Source organism: Ctenopharyngodon idella, chromosome 5 (genome assembly GCF_019924925.1).
Source record: "Ctenopharyngodon idella isolate HZGC_01 chromosome 5, HZGC01, whole genome shotgun sequence".
Classification (NCBI taxonomy): domain Eukaryota; kingdom Metazoa; phylum Chordata; class Actinopteri; order Cypriniformes; family Xenocyprididae; genus Ctenopharyngodon; species Ctenopharyngodon idella.
Window position 1 is genome coordinate 8,563,548 of NC_067224.1, and position 23,197 is coordinate 8,586,744.

Genomic DNA, 23,197 nt, shown 5'->3' on the forward strand with positions numbered 1-23,197 from the left:
AATTGTCTTTGAAATCATATAATATTTATTCATCATTTACTATGATTATAGTACTGTTTACATTTTCAAACTCTACAGACATGACTGAACTGTAACCAGCCTAAAAAAAAAAAAGTTAACACTGCCACAGCACTGGAAATAAGGTTCAGTCCTTCTACCCAACAGCTTGTAGTTTTTCTCCATATAAGACAATGCAAACTTATTTTGTCATTAAAATAAATTTGCAATATGACTAAGCCGAGATCGTCAAATGTAAAACGACAGAGTGGCACCTGCTGCAAAAACATAATGTATATATTTTCTTTTGAAATTACATTTTTTTTCTGCTTTTAACTAAAAAAAAAAAAAATCATTATAGAAAAGAAATCTACAAAGGAACAACGAAAAAAAAAATTAAACAGGCTTTCTTCTAAAACCCACATGCTTACTGGTTTAAAATATATGTAGTTTTGTGATTTTGTCAGTAAGAAAGCCTTTTCCAGCCTTTTGTTTTCACAAGCAATTCAGACACTTCTTGGGCACTTTATTTGGGTCCCATATGTAAAGGCATACTCCTTTCAGTTAAGGAGCATAACTATCATCAATTTACTCAACATAAAATTCACATTCTGGGACCCAGTAACAATCAGAGCGATGACCTTAATATGTTTAACAGCTCATGATTTCCTCAACATCACAAATGCGCCACAATATTTCTTTTAAAAGATGTCAGCGTAAAAGGTTCTACATAAAGATTGCTAGAAAACATTGATATCAAGTACACTGTCATAGTTGAGTGTTACAAATATAAATTATAAAACGAAATCGGTGACACTGGCATCAGATATAATTTATTTTTCACCAATCTCCCCGTATTTACTTAAAAGCACTCCAAAGGGAGCAAAGTTCGACTTCAAACTCAGAGTCCCAAAACCTCTCTTTCTTGTGCAAACATCATTCAGTCCAGTGTTTATGTCTAAACAATGGTCACTGATTATTAACGGTAGTTTCATTGATGTGAAACACTTGGCCATAACAACCTCCAAGGAAAAAAAAAAAAAAAAAAACACCCTCCCACCACTAGTGCTTGTATATTGGGTCCAGATCCTGTTTGGATTTTAGAGTCTATTGTCACCCTTTTGGGTGTGCGTGTGTTCCCTTGTTTAAGGCAATGGGTTTAGTAAGGCTCTATCGCACTCAGAAGCACCTTCATAAACAAAATAAATCATGAGATGTGGATAACAGATGCGATTATAATGAACAAGGTCACCCGTGACTCTCAGTACTATGTGGAGGTAGACTGTTAAGGTGTGGTCACATTGAAGGTGCGTCACTTTAGTAAAATTTCAGCTAAATTTCACTGGCAAAAAAAAATAAACACTGTTAATAGTGTAGTGATGCATGAAGCTCCACTCGCACAGAAGCCTTTCAAACTGACTGGCTTTCTGTTGGTCAACGTGGTGAACTCATTGCGAAATCTGTAAGTAAATCTTTCGCCCTCACGCAAAATTCCTAATCAAGTGGATTCCTATTAAAATTATAATTTAAAAGCGAAAATTCGCTTAACAACGGTAAATGTTACCACACCTTTACCATTGTTCAGCGAAGTTTTGCATTCGAAATCAAGTCATTTCAATAGCAATCCACATGATTGGAAAAATTTGCATAAGGGCAAAAGATTTCCACACGCAGATTTCGCGAAGTGTTCACGTTGGTCACAAGAATTTGCTGCGTTGCCCGTGAAAAAGTTGCTTGGTTTGAAAGTGACTTGTGTGAGCTGTGCTTCATACGTCGCTACACTATTGACAATAGACAATGGACCTTTTTGCCCTTTGATTATGAATGTGACTGCAACCTTTAGGTTGTGCACACATATCTCAACATTACAGAGGAAGTGACCGGGATTGATGGTGATGAGCAGTTGGGATATGAAATATGGGGCTAAATTGTATAAAATGAATCAAAATCAAATCAAAATGGAGCTTTAAAATGAACAGAGCTACTTGGCCAATATTGACCAAGAACTATTCAATCATACAGTGCTCTACACACATAGAGTTGCTGTGATGCATGTTGAGATTGTACAGTGGGTGTTTTTTGAGGGTTTAAACAAGAGAGGTTAATGACAGTGTTCTGTAATATCCACCACTACTGCCTTCTTCCAGCTGAACAAGAAGTAGCCGAGGCCGGCGCCCAGCGCCACCGCTATGCATAGGTAACCGTTGTACGTCATGAACACCAGCATGAGGAAGTAACTGACCACCACTTGGACGATGTGAAGAAACGTCTGGAGGAAGTGCGCGAGACTCAGCATTCGCTGGCTGGAGAAAAGAACAGAACCAGGTGTTTACCTTATTACGAGGTTACAAATGTCAGGTCATTAGTGTGAAGAAAACCAAGGAAATGCATGTTTACCTCTTAGAGGTCACTAGTGTGGCAATGACTACATACACGGGATGATTAAATCAGTGTAAACAGACTTAAGGCTGATTCATGTTTGCCTGTCATTCACTGACCTCATCATTCAAACAGCGATGATGAAAGAAAAATACTTAAAACAGAAGTGTTTTCACTCATAGCTAGAGGCCTGCAAACCCAGAGGTTTTCAAACAGTGACACAAGGAGTTGCTTGCCTGTCCTCAGAAAACTCAATAGCACTACCAATACATTTGAAATGGCTAAAAAAAAACATAAAATTGCATTCGAAACCCATTTATCATTCGTCATGTCATATGTAGTGAAACATGCAGGGTGTTGAATCAGGAATTGTTTAGAATGTGTAAAGTGGCCGTTCCATATCATAATGGAGACCTGAAAAGCACGCACTGATATCTGACAACTGCCGTGTGAAAGGTAGGGATGCTCCAATCGATCAGCCGCAGATGGGTATCGGCCAATTATCACGTTCTATGACTCAATCTGTAGTCACTAAATTTGGCCAATGAACCAATCATAATTTGATTACGTAAAACCATAAAAAGGTGCCATCAAAGCACATGTAAACCAGTGTTGGGGAAAGTTACTTTTAAAAGTAATGCATTACAATATTGCGTTACTACCTAAAAAAGTAACTAATTATGTTACTTAGTTACTTTTTATGGAAATTAATGCATTACATTGCTTTTGCGTTACTTTTTCTCAGCTGGGCTTGCTTGTTTTTTTTTTTGGTTTTTTTTTGGCAAATGTAAAGGCTCTTTCTCACTAAAAGTGAAAGCTTCAGGCTGATCAAAAATGTGATGTTTATCTAAAGTCATTTTTGCTTATTAGTATGGTTGAATTGGATCATTGAAGGTCAGCAGCAAAGACACTGGTTAATAAAGTGAGATTAAAGAGTTAGTTCACCCAAAAATGAAAATAATGTCATTAATTACTCACCCTCATGTCGTTCTACACCCATAAGGCCTTCGTTCATCTTCAAAACTAAAAATTAAGATATTTTGATTAAATCCGATGGCTCAGTGAGGCCTGCATTCAAAGCAATGACATTTCCTCTCTCAAGATCCATAAAGGTACTAAAAACATATTTAAAACAGTTCATGCGAGTTCAGTGGTTCTACCTTAATATTATAAAGTGACGAGAATACTTTTTGTGCGCCGAAAAAACAAAATAACGACTTTTCAACAATATAGTGATGGACCAATTTCAAAACACTGCTTCGGAGCTTTACGAATCGAATCAGTGACTCGGATCTCCTATCAAACGGCTAAACTGCTGAAATCACGTGACTTTGGCGCTCCGAATCACTGATTCGATTCGCAAAGCTCCGAAGCAGTGTTTTGAAATCCGCTCATCACTATATTGTTGAAAAGTCGTTATTTTGTTTTTTTGGTGCACAAAAAGTATTCTCGTTGCTTTATAATATTAAGGTAGAACCACTGAACTCGCATGAACTGTTTTAAATATGTTTTTAGTACCTTTATGGATCTTGAGAGAGGAAATGTCATTGCTTTGAATGCAGGCCTCACTGAGCCATCGGATTTAATCAAAAATATCTTCATTTGTGTTCCGAAGATGAATGAAGGTCTTACGGGTGTGGAACGACATAAGGGTGAGTAATAAATGACATTATTTTCATTTGTGGGTGAACTAACCCTTTAAATACATGAAGTATAGTGTTTAATTTAATATATTTAATTACTGCAGGTTTGTGCAATATTCTGAGATTGCATTTGTTTTTATTCATTTTGAGGAATACTGACTCCGTTTTTGTGCAAGTGAGATGAGTAAATGCCTGCTCACGTTTAGTCTAGAACTACAATAACCATCATGTTCACACAGTGCACACAACACCTCTGCACTTATGACTTCTCTCAACATAGCCACAGGAGAGCTGTCAGTCAATAAATGGGAAAACAAAGTAACTTGCGTTACTTGTTTGAAAAAGTAACTTAGATATTTTGTTGTAAATTTAAAAGTAATCCATTACTTTACTAGTTACTTGAAAAAAGTAATCTGATTATGTAACTCAAGTTACTTGTAATGCGTTACCCCCAACACTGATGTAAACATTATAGAGATGAGGGTTTCGCACCATATTCTGCTTTGTAACTTCGAGAAACATTAGTAAACCATAGTAAATCTCACATCTTTATTTAGAGCAGGTTGTCTCGATTCGAACGAGCCCACACACAACATAACATGATGTGTAGATCTTGAGAAAATCCTCACGGAGTGACAATGACATGCTGCTTGGCTAAAGGTATTGGGCTTCCGGGATCCAATCGTGTTGCGATCATGACGTGGCGTTTTGTGGCGTTTACACATGTAAGAAGTTCTTATGTTCAGTAAAACACTCAGATCATTTGTTTGGAGAGGTTTTTGGAATTATAATCAAAAGGCTACCATGGTTCCAAATGTCATAACTTTTGATTGCTTTAAGATATCAGCACAAAATTTGGCCCAGATGCAGCTGACATGATTGTGAACAAGCTCAAATTATTTTATGACCTGTCATTTATATTTTCTAATAGTCATGTCAAGCATGAATAAATCACAAAATAAATCAATAAATTGCATCACTTTTTCTGGGGTTTACTCAGAAGTGTTGTAACATAAGAACGTCCAAACATGATGAAAATCTATTTTCTTCTAATTTTTTTGTTTTATATCAAAAGAGACCATGTACTTGATACCTTGTTTATTTGTTGTTGTTGTTTTTGTAAAGTTATAAGCCATTACTTTTAAGTATGCCACTTGAAATCACGTCAAATCATTAAAAATGCCTTCAGGGTGTAAGGGGTTAACAATAGCCACGTTTACATGTACACTTTTTTGTCATTCCGATTAAAATAATTCCCACTGAAAGATTCGGTGGAGTGTTTACATGAGACGTTATCTAATCCGATATGGTGTTTACATGCACCGGCGCTTTCAATCTGAATGACTTTGTGACATGCGCACATTAGCTTATGTCCTGTTTGCCGCCTTGTATTCCTGTCAACATGGAGTTGCGTTATTTCTTATGCGCGCTATTTTTATGTAAAGTGTTGCTCTTAATCAAGCAACAGCGTGAAATTTGTAGCATATTACTGCTGGATGGTGTGAGGAAAAGACGGGAACAGGAAGCTGACCTGTTTGGTGGCTGTGCATCTCTAAGGAGCATCTCAATACTACCCTCCCTCCTCCGTAAAGCAGAAGCGTGTGGATGAAGGTCCGTAGTAATGATTCATTGAGTTCCTTCAGTGTATTTAATAAATGTGTTGTTTCAGTTTTACTCCAGTTTAATTTTGCCGCCGACATTTTGCATTCTGACGACCCCTGACCGCTTGACGTGATGACGTAGACGCAAAGTAATCGGTTTAACTCGTTTACATGGCAGACTTTTTATTTTGTTCGGTTTATAGAAAGGTTTATCCCACCTCTCTCAAACCGATTACAATTTCATTCGGTTTAGGCATTTTTATTCCGATTGAGGTGTTTATATGGAGCATTTTCATTCGGATTGGACTTTTAAACCGATTACAATGCTCCATGTAAACGTGGCTGTGACTGTCAACACAGAGTTTACATATCACTTATATTAAGCCTGAATTATCGGGATCGGGATTAGTACTGGCCGATCGTGATGACAAAAAAAAACGGTAGTGGGAATCGGCTACAAAAATCCTGATTGGAGCATCCCTACTGAAAGGAAAAGTTCTTCCAATTTTATGGAAGATTATGTGTACACATTATTGTGTACTGATGAATCATTCAGAATAAGACCAGGAAGGTTCAATAAGATGGTAAACAGTATCATTTTGTCACAATGATTTTGACACCTGAGCAGACCTCCTGAAAACATGAGTACTCCTTTCACTGACCCGACTGTTTTATGTGTCTCCATGAGAACGGTGCCATCAGCTCCTGGGACAGGCATGGAATTGTAACGCACGTTCACCTGATTCCTTCTCAACAGGACCTCACGGCCGATCTTCAGACCCTCGTAGAACACAGCCAGCAAGAACACACCAATGCAAGCACCTACCATCTCTAGAGACATGGATGAAGAGAGGTTGAAACATTAGAAACCTTATATTGTTACCTACTTCATCTTAGTAATGTGTAATCTGGACTTCCTGTTTGGTTCTCATAATTCAGATGCATCAGCTTGATAAAACTAGTACAAATATAGTAAAACCTGTACAACCAGTACACTTGACAGGGGATCTTATGACATTATTCACAAAAATGTCACTGTTTTATGTATTCACAAGGAACAACCAGTGACAGGTTTTGTTTTTGTTTAAATATCTAATTTCAGGTTCTCTGTAAGGTTGTGTTGACACAGAAATTGTATTGCCGATTTAAACTCTCACTGGCGATTGGTGCATCAAGTCAATGCTCATTTGCATAAAATGTTGCCACAAAATTGCGACTTTAACTGGATAACACTGTTTTGTCACTGCAAATTGCTGCCAGTGTGAGCAGCTGTGGAAAGGATAGTCCACACAAAAATAAAAATATTTCATTTTTTACTCACCCTTTTGTCATTCCGATCCTGTATGGCTTTTGAGAAACAAAAATAGATATTTTGAAGAACGAACCAAACAACATTGGAGCCCACTGACTTCCAGAACATATTTATGGAAAAAAATAAACACTGACACATTTCTCAGAATATCTTTTATGTTCCACAGAAGAAAGTAAGTCATACATGTTTGGAACAGCGTGATGGTGAGTAAATGGATGACAGTATTTTCATTTTTGGTGAATTATTCCTTTAAAAGCTGCTCTTGTTAGTAGGGCCCTATGATTTCTGTAATGCAGAAAACGTGGACAGAATCACAGAATCCAGTCCACCCCCAGTACGCTTGCTCAGATTGTGTCTGTGAATATTAATGCGCAATAAGACTGCTATTTAAATATGTTCTGTCTTTGTGTGAATGAGCGGCACAGTTTGGTCTACTACACATACTGAAGCATGTGTAATGGAAGAAAAAAAAATATATATTGTCAGATACACAGAAATTCAAAGGTCTTCACTACAACCCACCAAAATAAAAATTTGGTTTAACTTGAAGAAATGACAGGAATATATTACTTTTGCACAGTACAATTTACTTGTAATAAATCAACCTGTAATAAAATCAATAATAATAGTACAGTTTGTTAAAACATTATTTTTTAAGGAATATCACAATTTTTCATCCTTGTTTTAACTTAAACAGTAAACCTCTGTTGTGCAGAACTTTGTTTCCCAAAAAATAAAAGGAATTGTTCAAATTTCATTTTAAAAGACTTGTTAAAGTTTTATTCATTCATTTGATTAACACCGGATTTGATAATAAATTATGCAAATGAGCATTGACTTGATGATAATAAATCATAAAACACAGAATCCAGAAAAAAATGAAACATTTCATAGGGCATTATTATTGTTAATAAATTATTCAACTGTTAAAGTTTTACAACTGATCAGACATAATTTTATGATAATTAAAATTTAGTTAAACTATTACAATGGAAACACTGACTTTGGGGAAAAATAAGATGGAATGGGGGAAAAAATTATAGGGCCAATTCATATGTGTATTCATAAGTAGATAATTCACATGCTAGTTTAAAGGATTAGTTCACTTTCAAATTAAAATTTCCCCAAGCTTTCCTCACCCTCAAGCCATCCTAGGTGTATATGACTTTCTTCTTTCTGATTAACACGATCGGAGAAATATTAATAAATATCCTGACGCATCCGAGCTTTATAATGGCAGTATGCATTACTAAATGTGTATGAGCTGAAGAAAGTGTCTCCATCCACATCCATCCATCAAAAACATATTCCACACGGCTCCGGGGGTTTAATAAAGGCCTTCTGAAGCGAAGCGATGCGTTTGTGTAAAAAAATATCCATATTTAATGTCCTACTCCTTCCCTATTCGAATTACAGAAAAAATGGAACTGGCGTCACGTCAGTTCCTTAAGTTGAATAGGGAAGGTGTAGGACGTACAGTGTAAGCTTTTTGAAGAATATGGAAGGTGGTCTGGCAAAAGCTAGATATTTTACTACATAACTTGTTAAATATGGATTTTTTTTTTTTTTTTTTACACAAATGCATCGCTTCCCTTCAGAAGGCCTTTATTAACCCCTTTCGGAGTCGTGTGGAATATGTTTATGATGGATGGATGTGGATGGAGACACTTTCTTCAGCTCATACTCATTTGGTAACGCATACTGCCATTATAAAGCTCGGATGAGTCAGGATATTTATTAATATTTCTCTGATTATGTTCATCAGAAAGAAGAAAGTCATATACACCTAGGATGGCTTAAGGGTGAGTAAATCTTGGGGTAATTTTCATTTGAAAGTGAACTAATCCTTTAATAACATCCCTTTCAGAAGTCTTACCTCCTGGTGTGTTGATGACCAGCCCAGCGAATAGCAGCTCCACATTTTTGTAGCCTAAGTAGAAGGTCATTTGCTGAAAGTATAAATGAATCAACAAATCAGTTTTCAACCAATCTTTGCCCATAATGAATAAAGCAATTCTAATAATATGTTAATGCAGAAGCAGTCTTACTTCCATCGAACAGCTTCAAATAATCAGATAACATGATCACATCTTTGTTTAATGCTAAGATGTTTTTTTTTTAATCAAGTGAGCTGTCTAAATACTGACACTAAGGCTTAATGAATTCCAGGTTGTCTCACCATCATCATGTCGTGTTGCCCATGACCCGGGTCGTGTGTCATATGGTCCCCATGAGAGCCTGTGATACCAGGTTCCATGGTTGAGTCCGCATGATGATGCATATGTGGATGTGACATATTTATCTTACTGCACAGAGGTACTGGGGAGAGATCAGAGTACAAACAATTCTTACAGATTCAAGTTATATAATAATAAGAATAATAATAAAAACAGTTCTTCAGTATATGAAATTACTATTCTGCTAAATGAAAAAGCAAGGAGCAGAACACAAAAGAAGATATTTTGAAGAATGTCAGTAACCAAACAGATGATGGACCCCACTGACTTTCATAGTATGGAAAAAAACACTATGGAAGTCAATGGGCCCATCAACTGTTTGGTTACTGACATTTTTTAAAATATCTTTTGTGTTCAGCAGAAGAAAGAAATTCATACAGGGTTGGAACAACCTGAGGGTGAGTAAATGATGACAGATTTTTCATTTTTGGGTGTACTGTCCATTTAAACTTCAACATATCAAGTGTCCCTGGATCATGAAAGAAGCTTTTCAGCTGGTACAATTAGGGATATATGAGAGTTTGATACTATGAACTCAGTCATGGCACCATGCTGGTGCCATACAAGGATAGGATACTGATCAACAGGTTAAAGCAAGCAGCCAAAAAATAACCTACATTAGCAGAAAGTAGTAAGAAGTATTTAAATGTGGGTAGATTTCAGCTGTGGCGGGTAAGACAGCCAGTCCCACTAGCCACTTTGGCGGGTTGAATATAATTTCAGACTACAGCCTAATCAAAAGGTAGCCAAGGTCGTCGTATCACAAAATTACAATTCAATCACAATTCTTTAGCGATTAACTTGCAGTTAGTGAAGGCGGGATAGGCGGAATCGCGCTGAATGACACACAACAGAAGCGCTCTCTCTCGCGTGCGCTATCTTTTATATTTATATCATTTAATATAGGTAACCAATATTAAAGAGCACCGTTTTTCTCCAAATATCAGTACGATTACAAATGTGATATTGATTTTATACAGCGTTCAGTTTAATGAACAAGAACTTAATATCAAGTGACTTACATTTTAGACACTAAATCGCCTGTTTCGCTCTATTTTGCCTACGAAAATAGTTCCAAACAAAGTCCACAGCATTGTTTTGCGTCTCTGAGCAAAACTTCCTGAATGAATCAGCCGTTTGAATGAATTGGTTGAATCTCAATGACTCGCTCATTAACAGTGATTCGCTGCCACCTACTGGCGGGTTTAATTTCACGTTTTAAGTGTCTTCATTTTTTAAATAATTTCAAATAACAGTATTTAACGATTTATTTTTTCAGCATTTCAAAACATTATTTAAGCACCTGTAACTGCTCTTGACTGATTAACTTTAATAAAGTTTAATCTATAGGCTAGTTATATAGTTGTACATTAGATTACAATTTCTGTAGCTTCCTATTTAAACCTACATGAAAAACTCGAAAAGCAGTTTCATTTATGTTTGTTCTGTTGTATTTATTTTGGCTATTACTCATAATTTGATTATTTGTTACTATTTTATTACTTAATATTTGTCTAACAATATTTAAAATTTAAGTGAGTTAATCTAGTAGCTTTTGGTGTCATAACCCTATTTATTAAGGTTACAAGTATCAAAAACAACAAAAGCAATAACTAGGCTTATTTTATAGGCCGATTTTCTTTATTCATTTTTTTTGTTGTGGGGCAAGTGAACATTTTGGCAGGGCAAGTAAAAATTTGAACCACTGGCCCGACTGGACCAGTAGAAAAAAATCCTTAGCGTTGAGCCCTGTAATATATATATATATATATATATATATATATATATATATATATATATATAAACCAACCCGGACCCCACCACCGCAACACCGGCGGTTGTTGGTGATTTCCCACCGCGGTAGTAAAAAGTTGCCACCGTCACAGCCCTAACGCTGAGTGGCTAGTAACTTTGGAAAACCACTAGCCACAGTGGCTGGTGAGCAAAAAAGTCAAGCCCTGCTTGTAAATATCATGTATATAATGTCACTGCATTATATACAAAATATCAAACCAAGCTGCATCTGGAAAAAAAAATGCTGCTTTTCTCAGAACTAACTTTACTTTTCTGAGCCATTTTTGCAAAGACCTTTAATTAACTGGTGTGTCAGTGTTTATTAGCGGATATATTAAAGGGACAGCGATAGTTTACCCAAAAATGGAAACTGTCACCATTTACTCACCCTCATGTCGTTCAAACCCATCTTTGAAACACAAATAAAGATACTTTAATGAAACCTGAGAGATTTCTGTCCCTCCACTGAAAGTCCATTCCACCAAAACTTTTATAAGACATTGTTAAAGTAATTCATATGAAATCAAGTAGTTCATCACATTAAATATGAACATAATCGAGTGACGTCTGACACCCAGAAAGTGCCACAATATGTTATTTTCTGGAAAGTATAACCACATATGAATTGTTTTTTTGTAATGTAAAGCATCTTTAATAACAATATTTTATGTTTTTTTTTTTATTTGTAAAGTAAATGTCACTTGATTTTTATATATAAATATGTATATATACATGTATCAGTATCTAATGCAATTTAATTCATACAGTTTTAGAGTGGCTTAAGTGCTCAGATACTTTTCAGGGTCACTGTGTATGAAGTGAAGCCCTGTCTGGTTATTTTCAATTGTTGAAAATGATCAAATCCTGAGAAAGGAATAACAGATAAAAGAGACCTTCACTAATCGAATGTCCCAATAAACCCCAGGCTATTTACTTAGACAACATCATCCAGATAATCTAATAAATACCTCTGTAAAACAATTACTTTTCCCATTTGAGCAGCAAACATGCTTTCCTAAAGGTTTAGGACAGCCTCAGGGATAAAAGACACAGCAGAAATGGCTGTACAAGACACACATCAGCCTAATGAATATGATTATCTACACTATCTGCACTAACCATTAGTCAGCGTGTTCTTGTTTGCCTAAACAGAGACTTGGCTACTCTTTTACAAGTCTGGAAAGTAATTTTCCCTCAGATTCAGCTCAGATTCAAAGACCAAATGAGGTCAAGTGAGGACCAATGAAAGAGGGGAAAAAACTAGTACACTCCGAAAATAAATGTCTTCATAATCACATAGCTGAGAATTCAGACAATGTGCACTGTTGTCAAGAAGTACAACACGTCATGTGACTGCTCTTTTAGCCTGCACAATGCCTACAAACTGGTTTAAAAATATGTATGTTATTTAAAAATATATAGTTAAGTACAAAACCTATTATTTTCAGATATTCAGATTTCAATTTCAGTGCCAAAAAGATTTTTTGATAGTACATGGTACTACCATTTTTTGAACATGTATCTTGGTAGTACTATGTTTTATATTCTTTAAATTACTATGTGAATAAATACCATGGTATATTTTACAGTAATTATTTAGTACCATGGTAATTAACAAAGTACTATGGCATTACCAAATGAGATAACATTTGCTAAATATTGCATTCATTTGTTTCTGCAATTAAAAAATTTGGTACAAATAATTTGACTGATGGAACCAAAATAAAAACAAAAGTTAAAATGAAGTCCAATGGTGAAATAACTCACCCAAACAAAATCTGTCACCTCTATTAGCTGGCTTTCTTTGTTCCTTATGATCTTTTGGCTTGGCAACCACAAAAATGTGCAAGTAATTCCTGTCAGTCCTTCCTTCTTAATATCTTTCGACATACAGGTGCAGTGATCGTGTAAAGTGCAGCCCGATAGTGGTAGTGTTAAGGAACAGCAGTAGGAATATAGTGTGCGCATGGTCATCACATGGTCATGTGACCTCTCATCTGCCTTTCATTTCCCTCTTTTGCCATTAATCCAATCACAAGGTTTTATCCACACCCACAAAGCCTGAAAAAACCTTTTGTCTTCATCCACTTTTGCTCACTATATAGTGCCAGTAAAAAGTTTGCACAACCTGCTCATTCTGTATTACTATTTTCCACAGTTTTGAATAAAAAAAAATAAAAATCACCAAAACTATGGTTTTAATAACACAAACAGAACACTCCAAAAAATAATGTGTTGACTCAAAAAAAAATTAACAACAGTTTCCATCAGTCGTTCTGACAACTCCGGAAAAAAAAAAAGTTCGACCAAACAAACTACAATGAGTTAGAGGAACTTAATTTGTAGCATAAAACTTTTTTTTTAAGCTGATCACTCAAAAAAAAAGAAAAAGAAAAAGAAGTAGCTTCAACTACTTGAGTTAATAAGTACCAATTAATCTGATCACATCTTATCTTTCATATGCCACAGATAACATAGCGCTATTATTAGTTAATGTTAATGTAATGACTAACACTACTATGTCAACAGAACTCAAACGATTTAATTAAATCAATAAATTTCTTTTTTTTTTTTTTTTTTTTTACTTGCAATGATGCATTTATTTAAGTTGTGGTAACAGGTCCCCTGAATTACTTTTTAGAATGAAGTATGGGAATTATGTAGTGACCATAAATGTCAAATCAAAATTATATTGGGTTTTTGCAAAAAAGTTAAACGCATTAACATTTTTACTGATATAGCTAGCTGATAAAAAAATGCTAATTACTGATACAGTTTTGCACATGTAGACAATCTTTTTATGTTGAGCATCAATTCTAGGTCACTATTTTAAATTAGTAAATTTAAATTAGTAAATACTTTGGAAAAACTTTTTGTTGAGAAAAAGGGCTTAAACAAATAAATGTGGTGTCACATGACAGAATTACACGTGTATCTGCATACATTTGTTACTGCCATCTGTTGGTATTGTTTATGTTTGTGTTCAATTTATTTGGACTTCATACACTATGGAAGCTTGTTTCCGCCATGAAATAAAAAATACAAAAGTTCATTGCGACTTTTTATCTCACAATTTTGACTTTTTTCTCTCAATTGCGAGTTTCTATCATGCAATTCTGACTATATAACTCGCAATTGTGAGTTTATATCTCGCAATTCTGACTTTATAACTCGCAATTGCGAGTGTAAATCTCTGAGAAAAAAGTCAGAATTGCGAGATAAAGAGTCGCAAATTGGCAGAAACAAGCTTCCATAATAGACAATGAAACTGGGGGGGCGGGGGTTGTACACCGGTTTGAAAATTTGTTTTGTCTTTTTAAGTTTGACATAATCATTTTACTTGTAAAAGGCCAATTGAATGGAAACAGGTTGAAGACATGCAATTTCGCAAACTTTTTTGTGCACATTTTCTCTTACAGAACAGTGCAAAAATATGAAAGAAAACATGTTTTGTGTTGTGACGTGAGACAAGTTAATGGTCCTAATAGGTTTTGATTTCTTTGTACAAAATATGGCCAGGATAAGTCCTCAACAGTCATACCGATAACTCAATGCAAACCTGTGTTTAAGTTCTGGACAGTACGTGAGTGTTTTAACTTTATAGATGTTCAAAGAACAGCTTTTAACAATGTTCATATGTACAAGGTCTTCAATTAAGTGCTGTGTGCTTGTTCCCATAAAGATAAACAACAAACAAATTAGGAAAAAAAAAAGGGAGGGGTGTGAGAAAGAGATCAAGAAAATGAGAAACTGCCTGAGTGTTAAATATTTGCACAGCTATTTCAATGGCAATTATATTAAGTTGTTTATGTTTTAATCCATAGGTAAAAAGTGATGATATCAATGACCCTTTCAACACTGAGTGCACAAACAAAGGACAAGGATTTGGTCAATCATTACTGATCGTTATGATGTTCAGACCCCATAACTCTCTCACTGGCAGGTCATAAAAATACACAAATGAATGTGAAGTGGGCAACTTGAACTAGTGTTAACAGTGTTTAACAGCATTAGTAGTGTAATCTACCAGCTCAGGTGCAGAGGTAAAGATGAGGTACAAAGAGCAACTCAACAGCAGTTGACTTATATTGTGTATTTCAAAATTTCACAACAGCAAACAAGTCTAGTGTTGGATGTTGGTTTTGTTTGGTTTAGCAGAAGTTGTGAATTATACAGTTGATCAAACAAATCACATCAACTGCAAAAGAGAAAACCCTTTAATGATAAACAATTATTTAAAATCCAATTTAGTCCCATCAAAAATATAAATCACGTAAGAAAGACCTGGAGAACAATTCTGCTGCACATCAACTGTTGATAACACAATATCTTTAAAAAAGTTAAGAATGTGTCATTTAAGTATAAATAAATTGAAATAAAAAAAATGTATAAGTCACAATGAAACGGAAGTAGTGACTGATCTTTAAAACAGAATTTCGCAAAACAATACAAAATGGAGTCTTCAAGCAGCGAGTAGGGCTGGGACAATACTATCGATACATCACGATTCGTGGATCATCTCTGATATTTTCCAAATGCATCGCAAATCGATTCTGAGCTTAATTTTTAACAGCAGATGGCGCTCTAGGCTATTTTTTGACCTCATGCTCAAATGATCAAAAAGAAGAGTGCTTGTGCGTTCGGCTGAGTCTGAGAATGTACTTGCACCTCAGAATGCTTTTGACGTGAGATTAATGTAATCAGCCCACTGCAAACACCTTTGTAATTCGATTCAACCTTTTCGAACTTCATGAATGATTATTTTATAGAAGTTTCAAGTGGTGTGTGTAATGAATTGGAAGGAAGCAGAGAATGGCTGTTTCTAAAGCACGCAGTGCCATCTGCTAAAAACTAAGCTCAGAATCGATTCGAGAGAGAATCGCGATACATACGGAAAATATCAGAATTGATGCAGATTTTTCGATTCACGACGCATCGATGTATTGTCCCAGCCCTAACAGTGAGGATGATTGTTTTCCTCTCCCTTCTTAAAAAGAGAAAAAGAAGAGGAAAAATTTGAGTCCATCCAATCCTAAGATTGCGTCTTTATAGTCCATCTCTTTGTATTCCGCACTTTGTGCTGCAAGATGAAGTGGATCAACTTGTCAGACGCCATTCTGGATTTTGGCGCTCACTTGTACGGTGGCTCTGAATTGTCAAAACACCTCTCAAAATGTTTGCTACTGATGCGAAAAACGCAGAAAATTGAATCAGATCCAATTTTTTTATGACGGACTAAAGTTTCGGAGGCAGTGTGTAAACATGATTGACAAGGTGAGGTCATATTTATTTTTTAATGTGCGAAAATTTCGGACTCAGTGTGCAAGGACCTTAAGAAAGGGGCAGAGTTTATGCCAGGGCTCTACTTTGTGACTGAAAATCACTGCGTGCGACTGTGAAAAAATATTTCACAAAATACATCAGTCAACAGAGCAGGCGCGAAAAAGTTGTGTGTGGCGAACTACACTTCAGAGATCGTTTACAAGGTGAAACAGGTTAACGTGCCGTTTCTTTCCAGCCAAATTAACTGAAAATATTCATTTTAATTTGTATTATCATAAGCAGGGTCAGAAATTAGCAGGGGCTTGGGGCAAAAATGCCACCAAAATTCGAGATATGGGGCAAAAAAATATCCTGATTTTATATTTTTTTTACATATGATATAGTTAAGCAATATCAGACGATCAAGATGTTTTCCTGAATATCAGCACGATTGCAAAGTGATATTGATCTTGTACAACAGTTCAATTACAATAATTTAATATTACTTACATTTTAGACACAATATTCTAAGTTCTAAGAAACAATGTTGAGTCCAACTGCCTTTAAATTTAAGAAGACAATTGTTTGTTTTACTCTCATTTTCACAGTTTCCCTATTAAATCCAGTCATGTTGCAGGATGTTTTGCCACTGAGTCTGGCCAAATTTTTTTAATTAAAAAAATTGTTAGCACAGAATCCTGTTATGCACATTAAATTATTTGAGAAGTCTTGCATATGTCACCAGAGAGACGTCTGGAATTTCACTGCAATATCGAATTATGACTTTTGTTTGAAAAGTACAAGGTCAAAAAGAAAAAATACACATGTACTGATGAATTGTTCCCAATAAGATCAATAACATGCATTTAGAAAACAGATAGGGTGAAGTTTCATTACATGCTGACTTGATGCTGAGAAAATAGAACCTATTTTAGGACTATTATGATTTTTTTGCATTGTGACATTTTCATTACAAGCATTGTAATGCTAAAAAAAAAAACTTAAAAAAGACATTTAAAATATATATATATAATATTAGCATTTTTGTAGCAAATTGGATGTATGATTTTAATTTAAAAATGCATCAAGATATCAATAATTTTTATTAATTATGGTGGCAAAATTTCAGAAAATAAAATTTAAATGCAAATCCTCAAATGGTAAAGCTCAAATGGTTTGAGCTTTAATGCCAGACCGAAAAATGAAATTCAAAATGAAACAAAACTTTGATGGCACTGCCACTGACTCATTCATTTGAGCATAACCAAGTTGTTAGTGAAACTAACACATTTCAGTTTTATAAAAATTGCAGTCTTGCACAAAGCCCTAGTCTCTACTTAAGAAACCAACATGGATAACAGTATGACGAAATACACAAACCATATTGCAATATGGCTAGGTCATTTGTAAACCACCAAACCATAATTTGAGCTTGAATTTTTAATAGGTCTGATAAGTATCATAATCACATAGTTTATTCATTCATATATTTTTTAAAAAAAAAAAGTCAAGTTCTGGTTGTTTTTGAAGCCCAGTAGCTTATATACTGTATCGAATTAATAACTTTAGCAAGCTGATTATAAAGTCACACAACAGTCTGTCTTTATCAGTGAAATCAGTCACTTTACAGAGTCTGAAGAGAGTCATTTTAGATGCTCTTATCTGAAAGTGTCTGATTGTCACACTCATGCAACCGAGAGACAACGAGGTAGTGTTACCCTGACCTGCTAGTGCACTTTCATACAGATCCAAATCAAAGTACTTTACACCTGTTTACACAAGAGTAATTCTTAAGAGAGGTAAAACCTAAGATAAATTTTGGACAATAGTTTAGTAATGTTGCATTACTAAAGCTTAAAAGACATACTACTTTGTCTACATCCTAGAAAATGCAGAAGAAAAATGGCGACATGAGACCTCATCCAACCAGGGTGCCGGTTTTTAATACCTGTTTTTCTGGTTCAGCAAAACAATCATCCTATAAATAAACACACATTGAATCCAGTGGCCTTCCTTCCCCGACTTTTGATACTAATTTCCTATTAAAAGAAAAAAGTTGCTTCCAGGAACAAAAGCAAGTCATGCGAAAGTAAGTGGATTTTTTTCCCCATAGTTCTGCAGCTGTCTATAAGAAGTTTTTCACCATTACTCAAGTAATTAAAAGGTTAGTTTACCCACAAATGAAAATTCTGTCATTAATTACTCACCCTCATGTCATTCCAAAACCATAAGACTTTTGCTCATCTTCAGAACACAAATGAAGATCTTTTTAATGAAATCTGAGAGCTTTCTGTCCCTGCATTGACAGCTATGCAACTACCAATTTCAAGCCCCAGAAAGGTAGTAAAGACATAATTAAAGTAATCAAAATATATATATAAAAAAAAAAAAAAATCTAAATATTAATCTCCAACGCCTGTTCACACAACAATGACTGCCCTCGTGTCAACACAACACGCATACGCCGTGCTGCTCTCGAACATGTGTTGGAATTTAACATTTTGTAAATAAAGTTGTACATTATGCTTTGTTTTGTTTTTGCAAACTAAGTATAGCTTCACTTAAAAAAAAAAAAATGCGGTTAAACCACTTGGGTTACATAGATTACTTTAATGATGCCTTAAAGTACCTTCCTGGGGCTTGAAAGTGGTAGTTGCGTAGAAAAAACCTGGATATATGAGATATATTTCTAGACCTGAGAAGGTTATGAAATTAATATAATCTTATAACCACATGGGCATTTTATGGAAGCTTGTTTCTGCCAATGAATAATAAAAAATAAAAAAAAATAAAAAAAAAATGTAATTGCGACTTTTTATCTATTTAGACTTTCTCACAAAAATCTATTCTGACTTTTTTCTCAGAATTGCGAGATATAACTTAGCAGTTGTGAGTTATAATGTCAAAATTGTAAGATATAAACTTGCAATTCTGACTTTTTTTCTTGCAATTCTGATTTTTCTTCTTGCAATTGTGACTTTAGGCTATATCATGCAATACTAACTCGCAACTGCAAGCTTATATCACGCAATTCTGAGAAAAAAAGTCAGAATTGCAAGTTTATATCTCGCAATTCCTACTTTATTTCTCGCGATCGTGAGTGTACATCTCTTCTGACTTTCTTGCAAATACTGAGTTTATAACTGAATTTATAACTCGTTTATATCGTCCCCTTGGAATTATAAGGTTCTATCTGACATTTTTGTCAAAATTGAGTTATTCACAAATTTAAAAAACTTACATTATGTGATATTTCTTTTTTTACGTTGTGTATATTTTGGTACTTTTTTTTTTTAGAAAGTCGCACTCTAACTTGGTTCTATAAGGTTCTATCTGCGTGAGCCAATCAGCACTTCGAATGCACACACAAGGACCAATCAGGATCAGTGTTCTTTGTCATGTTGCCGCGATAGCGGAAGAGAGCGCACGAAAACGCTAAATCGGTGAAGAGAAGACTAAATAATTTCACACAATGCGGTGTTTATAAGAAACCTGATGATCGACTATTTATTTATGATCTTGTCAATGACGGCAGCCCAAATTCCAAGGAATTACAGTCTTTTTGTGTGTTTTGCTGTATCTGTTGCTGAGGAGTTATTTTCAGTTAGACACCACGCTAACATTAGCCAGCAGCGCTATTAAGAGGATAGGTTTGGGTTTTGTAGTCTATTTGCTTATTTCCAGTTACGTCATTGTCATACGAGGGAAAGTTATGTATATATTAGGTTAGGTTTTAACCTTGATCCATCCTGTGTACTTGAATTGAGCTGTATAGCTATAAAGCTCTGCCCTATGGCATACTGGATTAAAGTGTATACTAGATTAAGTGAGATGAAATGTTAAATTTTACATTGTTGATAAAAACGGAGTTGTTGCATAGTTGAAGTAATTTAAATATTTTAAAAGTGAAATATTTTTAATTATATATAGTTAGTGAAACACTTTTCAATGTTTATTAAACTTGTTTTAAAAAATGTCTTAAATTTTACAATATTAAGCCTTAAAAGTCAAATAGTCAACAATTTAATTGATGGGGTCTTGATTACAACAATAAATGTTAGCATGTTATTTCAGCCATACTGATGTCTAGAGATAAAGCCATTTTACATGTCCCACTTTCTGTGGAATAAAGTGCTGGTCAGATGTATTACAGTAGCTGCTTTCTGTCTAAACAAAGGGAAAATTAAACTTAAATGTTTCCTGCAATAATGTGTTAAATTACCCACCATATTCCTACCTAAATTTAACATCTGCACTGGACAAAATATTTAGCACTGCGTTTTATGCTCAACTTGATCCGAATTGTGAGATAAAAAGTCGCAATTACATTTTTTATTTTTTATTCATTGGTTCATTGGCGGAAACAAGCTTCCATAGCATTTCATATGTTTTCTAGTAATGCTTCTGAAATATTTTATCAGGGATAAATTGTGAGTAGAACTGCATAATTAATGGTTAAAAGATCGCAATCTCGATTTAAACACATTTGCAAATGTATTCCTCAATGACAACGATTCGTCTATGTCTATTAAAACTTTGACAAGTACGATCACAGCGATTCAGATCTGCGTTGGCGCTGCCGCTGGCCCAGAGAGCAGTTCTCAAGTATAGATATGAAACAGCTTTACAAACAGTCTTTTTAAACACACATTATCCTTATTTCTTTCACAATAATTCAAATGATCACAAAAGTACTGGGATGAAAGTTTATAGTTCAGATATAAACAATGATGTCTACGGTAGCAATCAAAATAGAGTAAATCACCATTTTAAAGTAACCTGGCACTTCAAATAAAGATGTTACACCAGTAGGTGGCGACAAGTGTATTTGTCATTGAATCATTCATTCCAGAGATTTGTTCAACAATGCTGATTCATTAAGTAATGAAACAAGTGAATTTGAATTGATTATTTATTAATTAAGTTAAATCATTTTTAAATAGACTGCAGCAATTAACATTTTGTCAGAACCTCTAGTAAATTTACATTATTTTGTTTAGTTGTTTGTTCAGAATCATGGGAGAGCTCTATTTTAAACAAAAAATTGTGATTCTCAATTTATCCAGAATCGTGCAGCTCTAATTGTGAGTAAAAATAGTTTTACAAATTCTTGTCTTTGATCCTCATCCTAAATCACAAACAACTGGAAAAGTCATGGGGTTTTTGAATATTGTTGTGGACAATGGGGGGCCTTGGAGTCAAAAAGGTTGAGAATCACTGGTTTACATAAACACCAGAAAGCAGTTATTGCACGAAAACTGCTTAAAGCAAAAGCAACATTTATGTTTACATGCATTGTATTAGCAGTGAGTTCTTAACCCCTCTACACATTCGCCTCAGTCGGTAACCAGCTTTTTCCCCCACCATTTTGTTATTTAAGTTATCCGGTCATTTCTACACACATATACACACTCTTAAAAAAAAAAAAAAAAAAAAAAAAAAAGGAAGAATGTCGTTTATGCATTTACATGACCATAAGCCGCATTTGGATTTACTGCTTTCTGCAAAAACCCTGGAACAGTGTTGTCATTGTTAACTAAAACTATTTAAAACAGTTACTTTTCATTAACCAAATTAAGGCTAAAATAAAGTAAAATATAAATATTAGTAGAAATAAAAACAAATTAATTAAAATAAGTTCAAGATAAAGTACAAAAATAGGAAAAAAAATAAAATAAAATAAAATAAAATCATATACTAAAACTAAAATTAGAATATAAACTAAAAATAAATTAAATAAAAATGTAAAATATTAATAAATACTACATTAGTGTTTGTGTGTATATATATATATATATATATATATATACACACACACACACACATATATATACACGTAAAATAATATATAAATGTAAAATAACACTGCCCTGGAATATCTAAAAAGAGTCATTGTAATGAACAGGTCAAGAACGTGCTTTATGATTTCTTCTTTTGTGTTCACCAGAAGAAAGAAAGCCATATAGGGTTGGAACAACATTATGGACAGTAGATTATGACAAATTTTATTTTTGGGTGAAGAAATCCTTTAACTTTTAGTTTTAAAAGTTAAAGGTGCTCAAGGGCACTCTAAACGTAAAGTGCGAGGCGATCAGTTAATTATGCTTAGGATAGCAACTTCATATCAGTTTATGACTCAAGTTTATGAAAAGTGAAAACTCTGAGCATGACAATCGCGAATGACCTGCATGACCACTATTTTGACAATAAAACCCAGCAGCCTAAATGCTTCATTATCTGATGTAGAGATACTAGAAAGATTATCAGACCAGCATTTATACTGCATAACGGACTTTAGGTACAGCTCATTTCTATTATCACTTGCTGCTGAACACAAATTATATTTATAAAAAAATATATTAATGTCAATAAACATCACAAATAGTCGTTATCTACAAAGATAAGCCAGAGAGGGTGAGAGCTGGACTGTCTTCTCAAAGGTCACAGCAACAGTGATTACACGAAAAACTACATCACAGAGCTGCAAAGAGTCACGTAAACCTCCTCACCTTGACAACATGCGACGAATACGTCCACAGGTTCCTTTAGTGCCTTTGATATTTACTGCAGGTCATCGGTTTTGGGACAAGAGTAAATGAACTGATCTTCGCACTGTCTCTACAACGAGCGGCGGCGAGATGCCCAGTGAAGTCCTGTGAAATCAGCTACAAAACTGAATATAATCCACAATAAAAGTCCCTTCGTCTCCGAGTGAAGTTTTATTAGCACGCTCTTTACTAGTAATATAATAAAAAAAATTAAAAAAACAGACACACACACACACACACACACACACACACACACACACAAATTATGTTATTCTTCTAAGTATTTAGAGTTTTAACAATTAATTTTATTAGTATTATTTTAGCACAAAAAACATTACAAACTTGTTCTCAGTTGCTTCCTGGTAAAGAAACTTAATAACACAATAAAATGAAAATAATAATAAACAAAACTTTTGCATCCGTT

At 34.6% G+C, this 23,197-nt stretch overlaps 1 protein-coding gene across 1 annotated transcript; it reads right to left on the reverse strand.

The window, feature by feature from the left end:
• Positions 1-2: 2 nt before the first annotated feature.
• slc31a1 (solute carrier family 31 member 1) lies at positions 3-22,905 on the reverse strand. The gene is made up of 5 exons (XM_051894117.1): positions 22,735-22,905; positions 9,112-9,251; positions 8,809-8,881; positions 6,283-6,451; positions 3-2,300 (listed from the first exon to the last, which is right to left on the reverse strand). The coding sequence occupies exons 2-5, from the start codon at positions 9,226-9,228 to the stop codon at positions 2,099-2,101; spliced, it is 561 nt and encodes a 186-aa protein (XP_051750077.1). The 5' UTR covers positions 9,229-9,251; positions 22,735-22,905; the 3' UTR covers positions 3-2,098.
• Positions 22,906-23,197: the final 292 nt, after the last annotated feature.

Bases quoted from the DNA above. Each gene is read 5' to 3' on its own strand.
- slc31a1 (XM_051894117.1), bottom strand. From the start codon at position 9,228: ATGTCACATCCACATATGCATCATCATGCGGACTCAACCATGGAACCT. The intron at 6,452-8,808 runs GTAAGACTTCTG...CCATGTCTCTAG, and splicing joins GGTCATCAACACACCAGGAG to AGATGGTAGGTGCTTGCATT. The intron at 2,301-6,282 runs GTCAGTGAAAGG...TCTTTTCTCCAG, and splicing joins GAGACACATAAAACAGTCGG to CCAGCGAATGCTGAGTCTCG.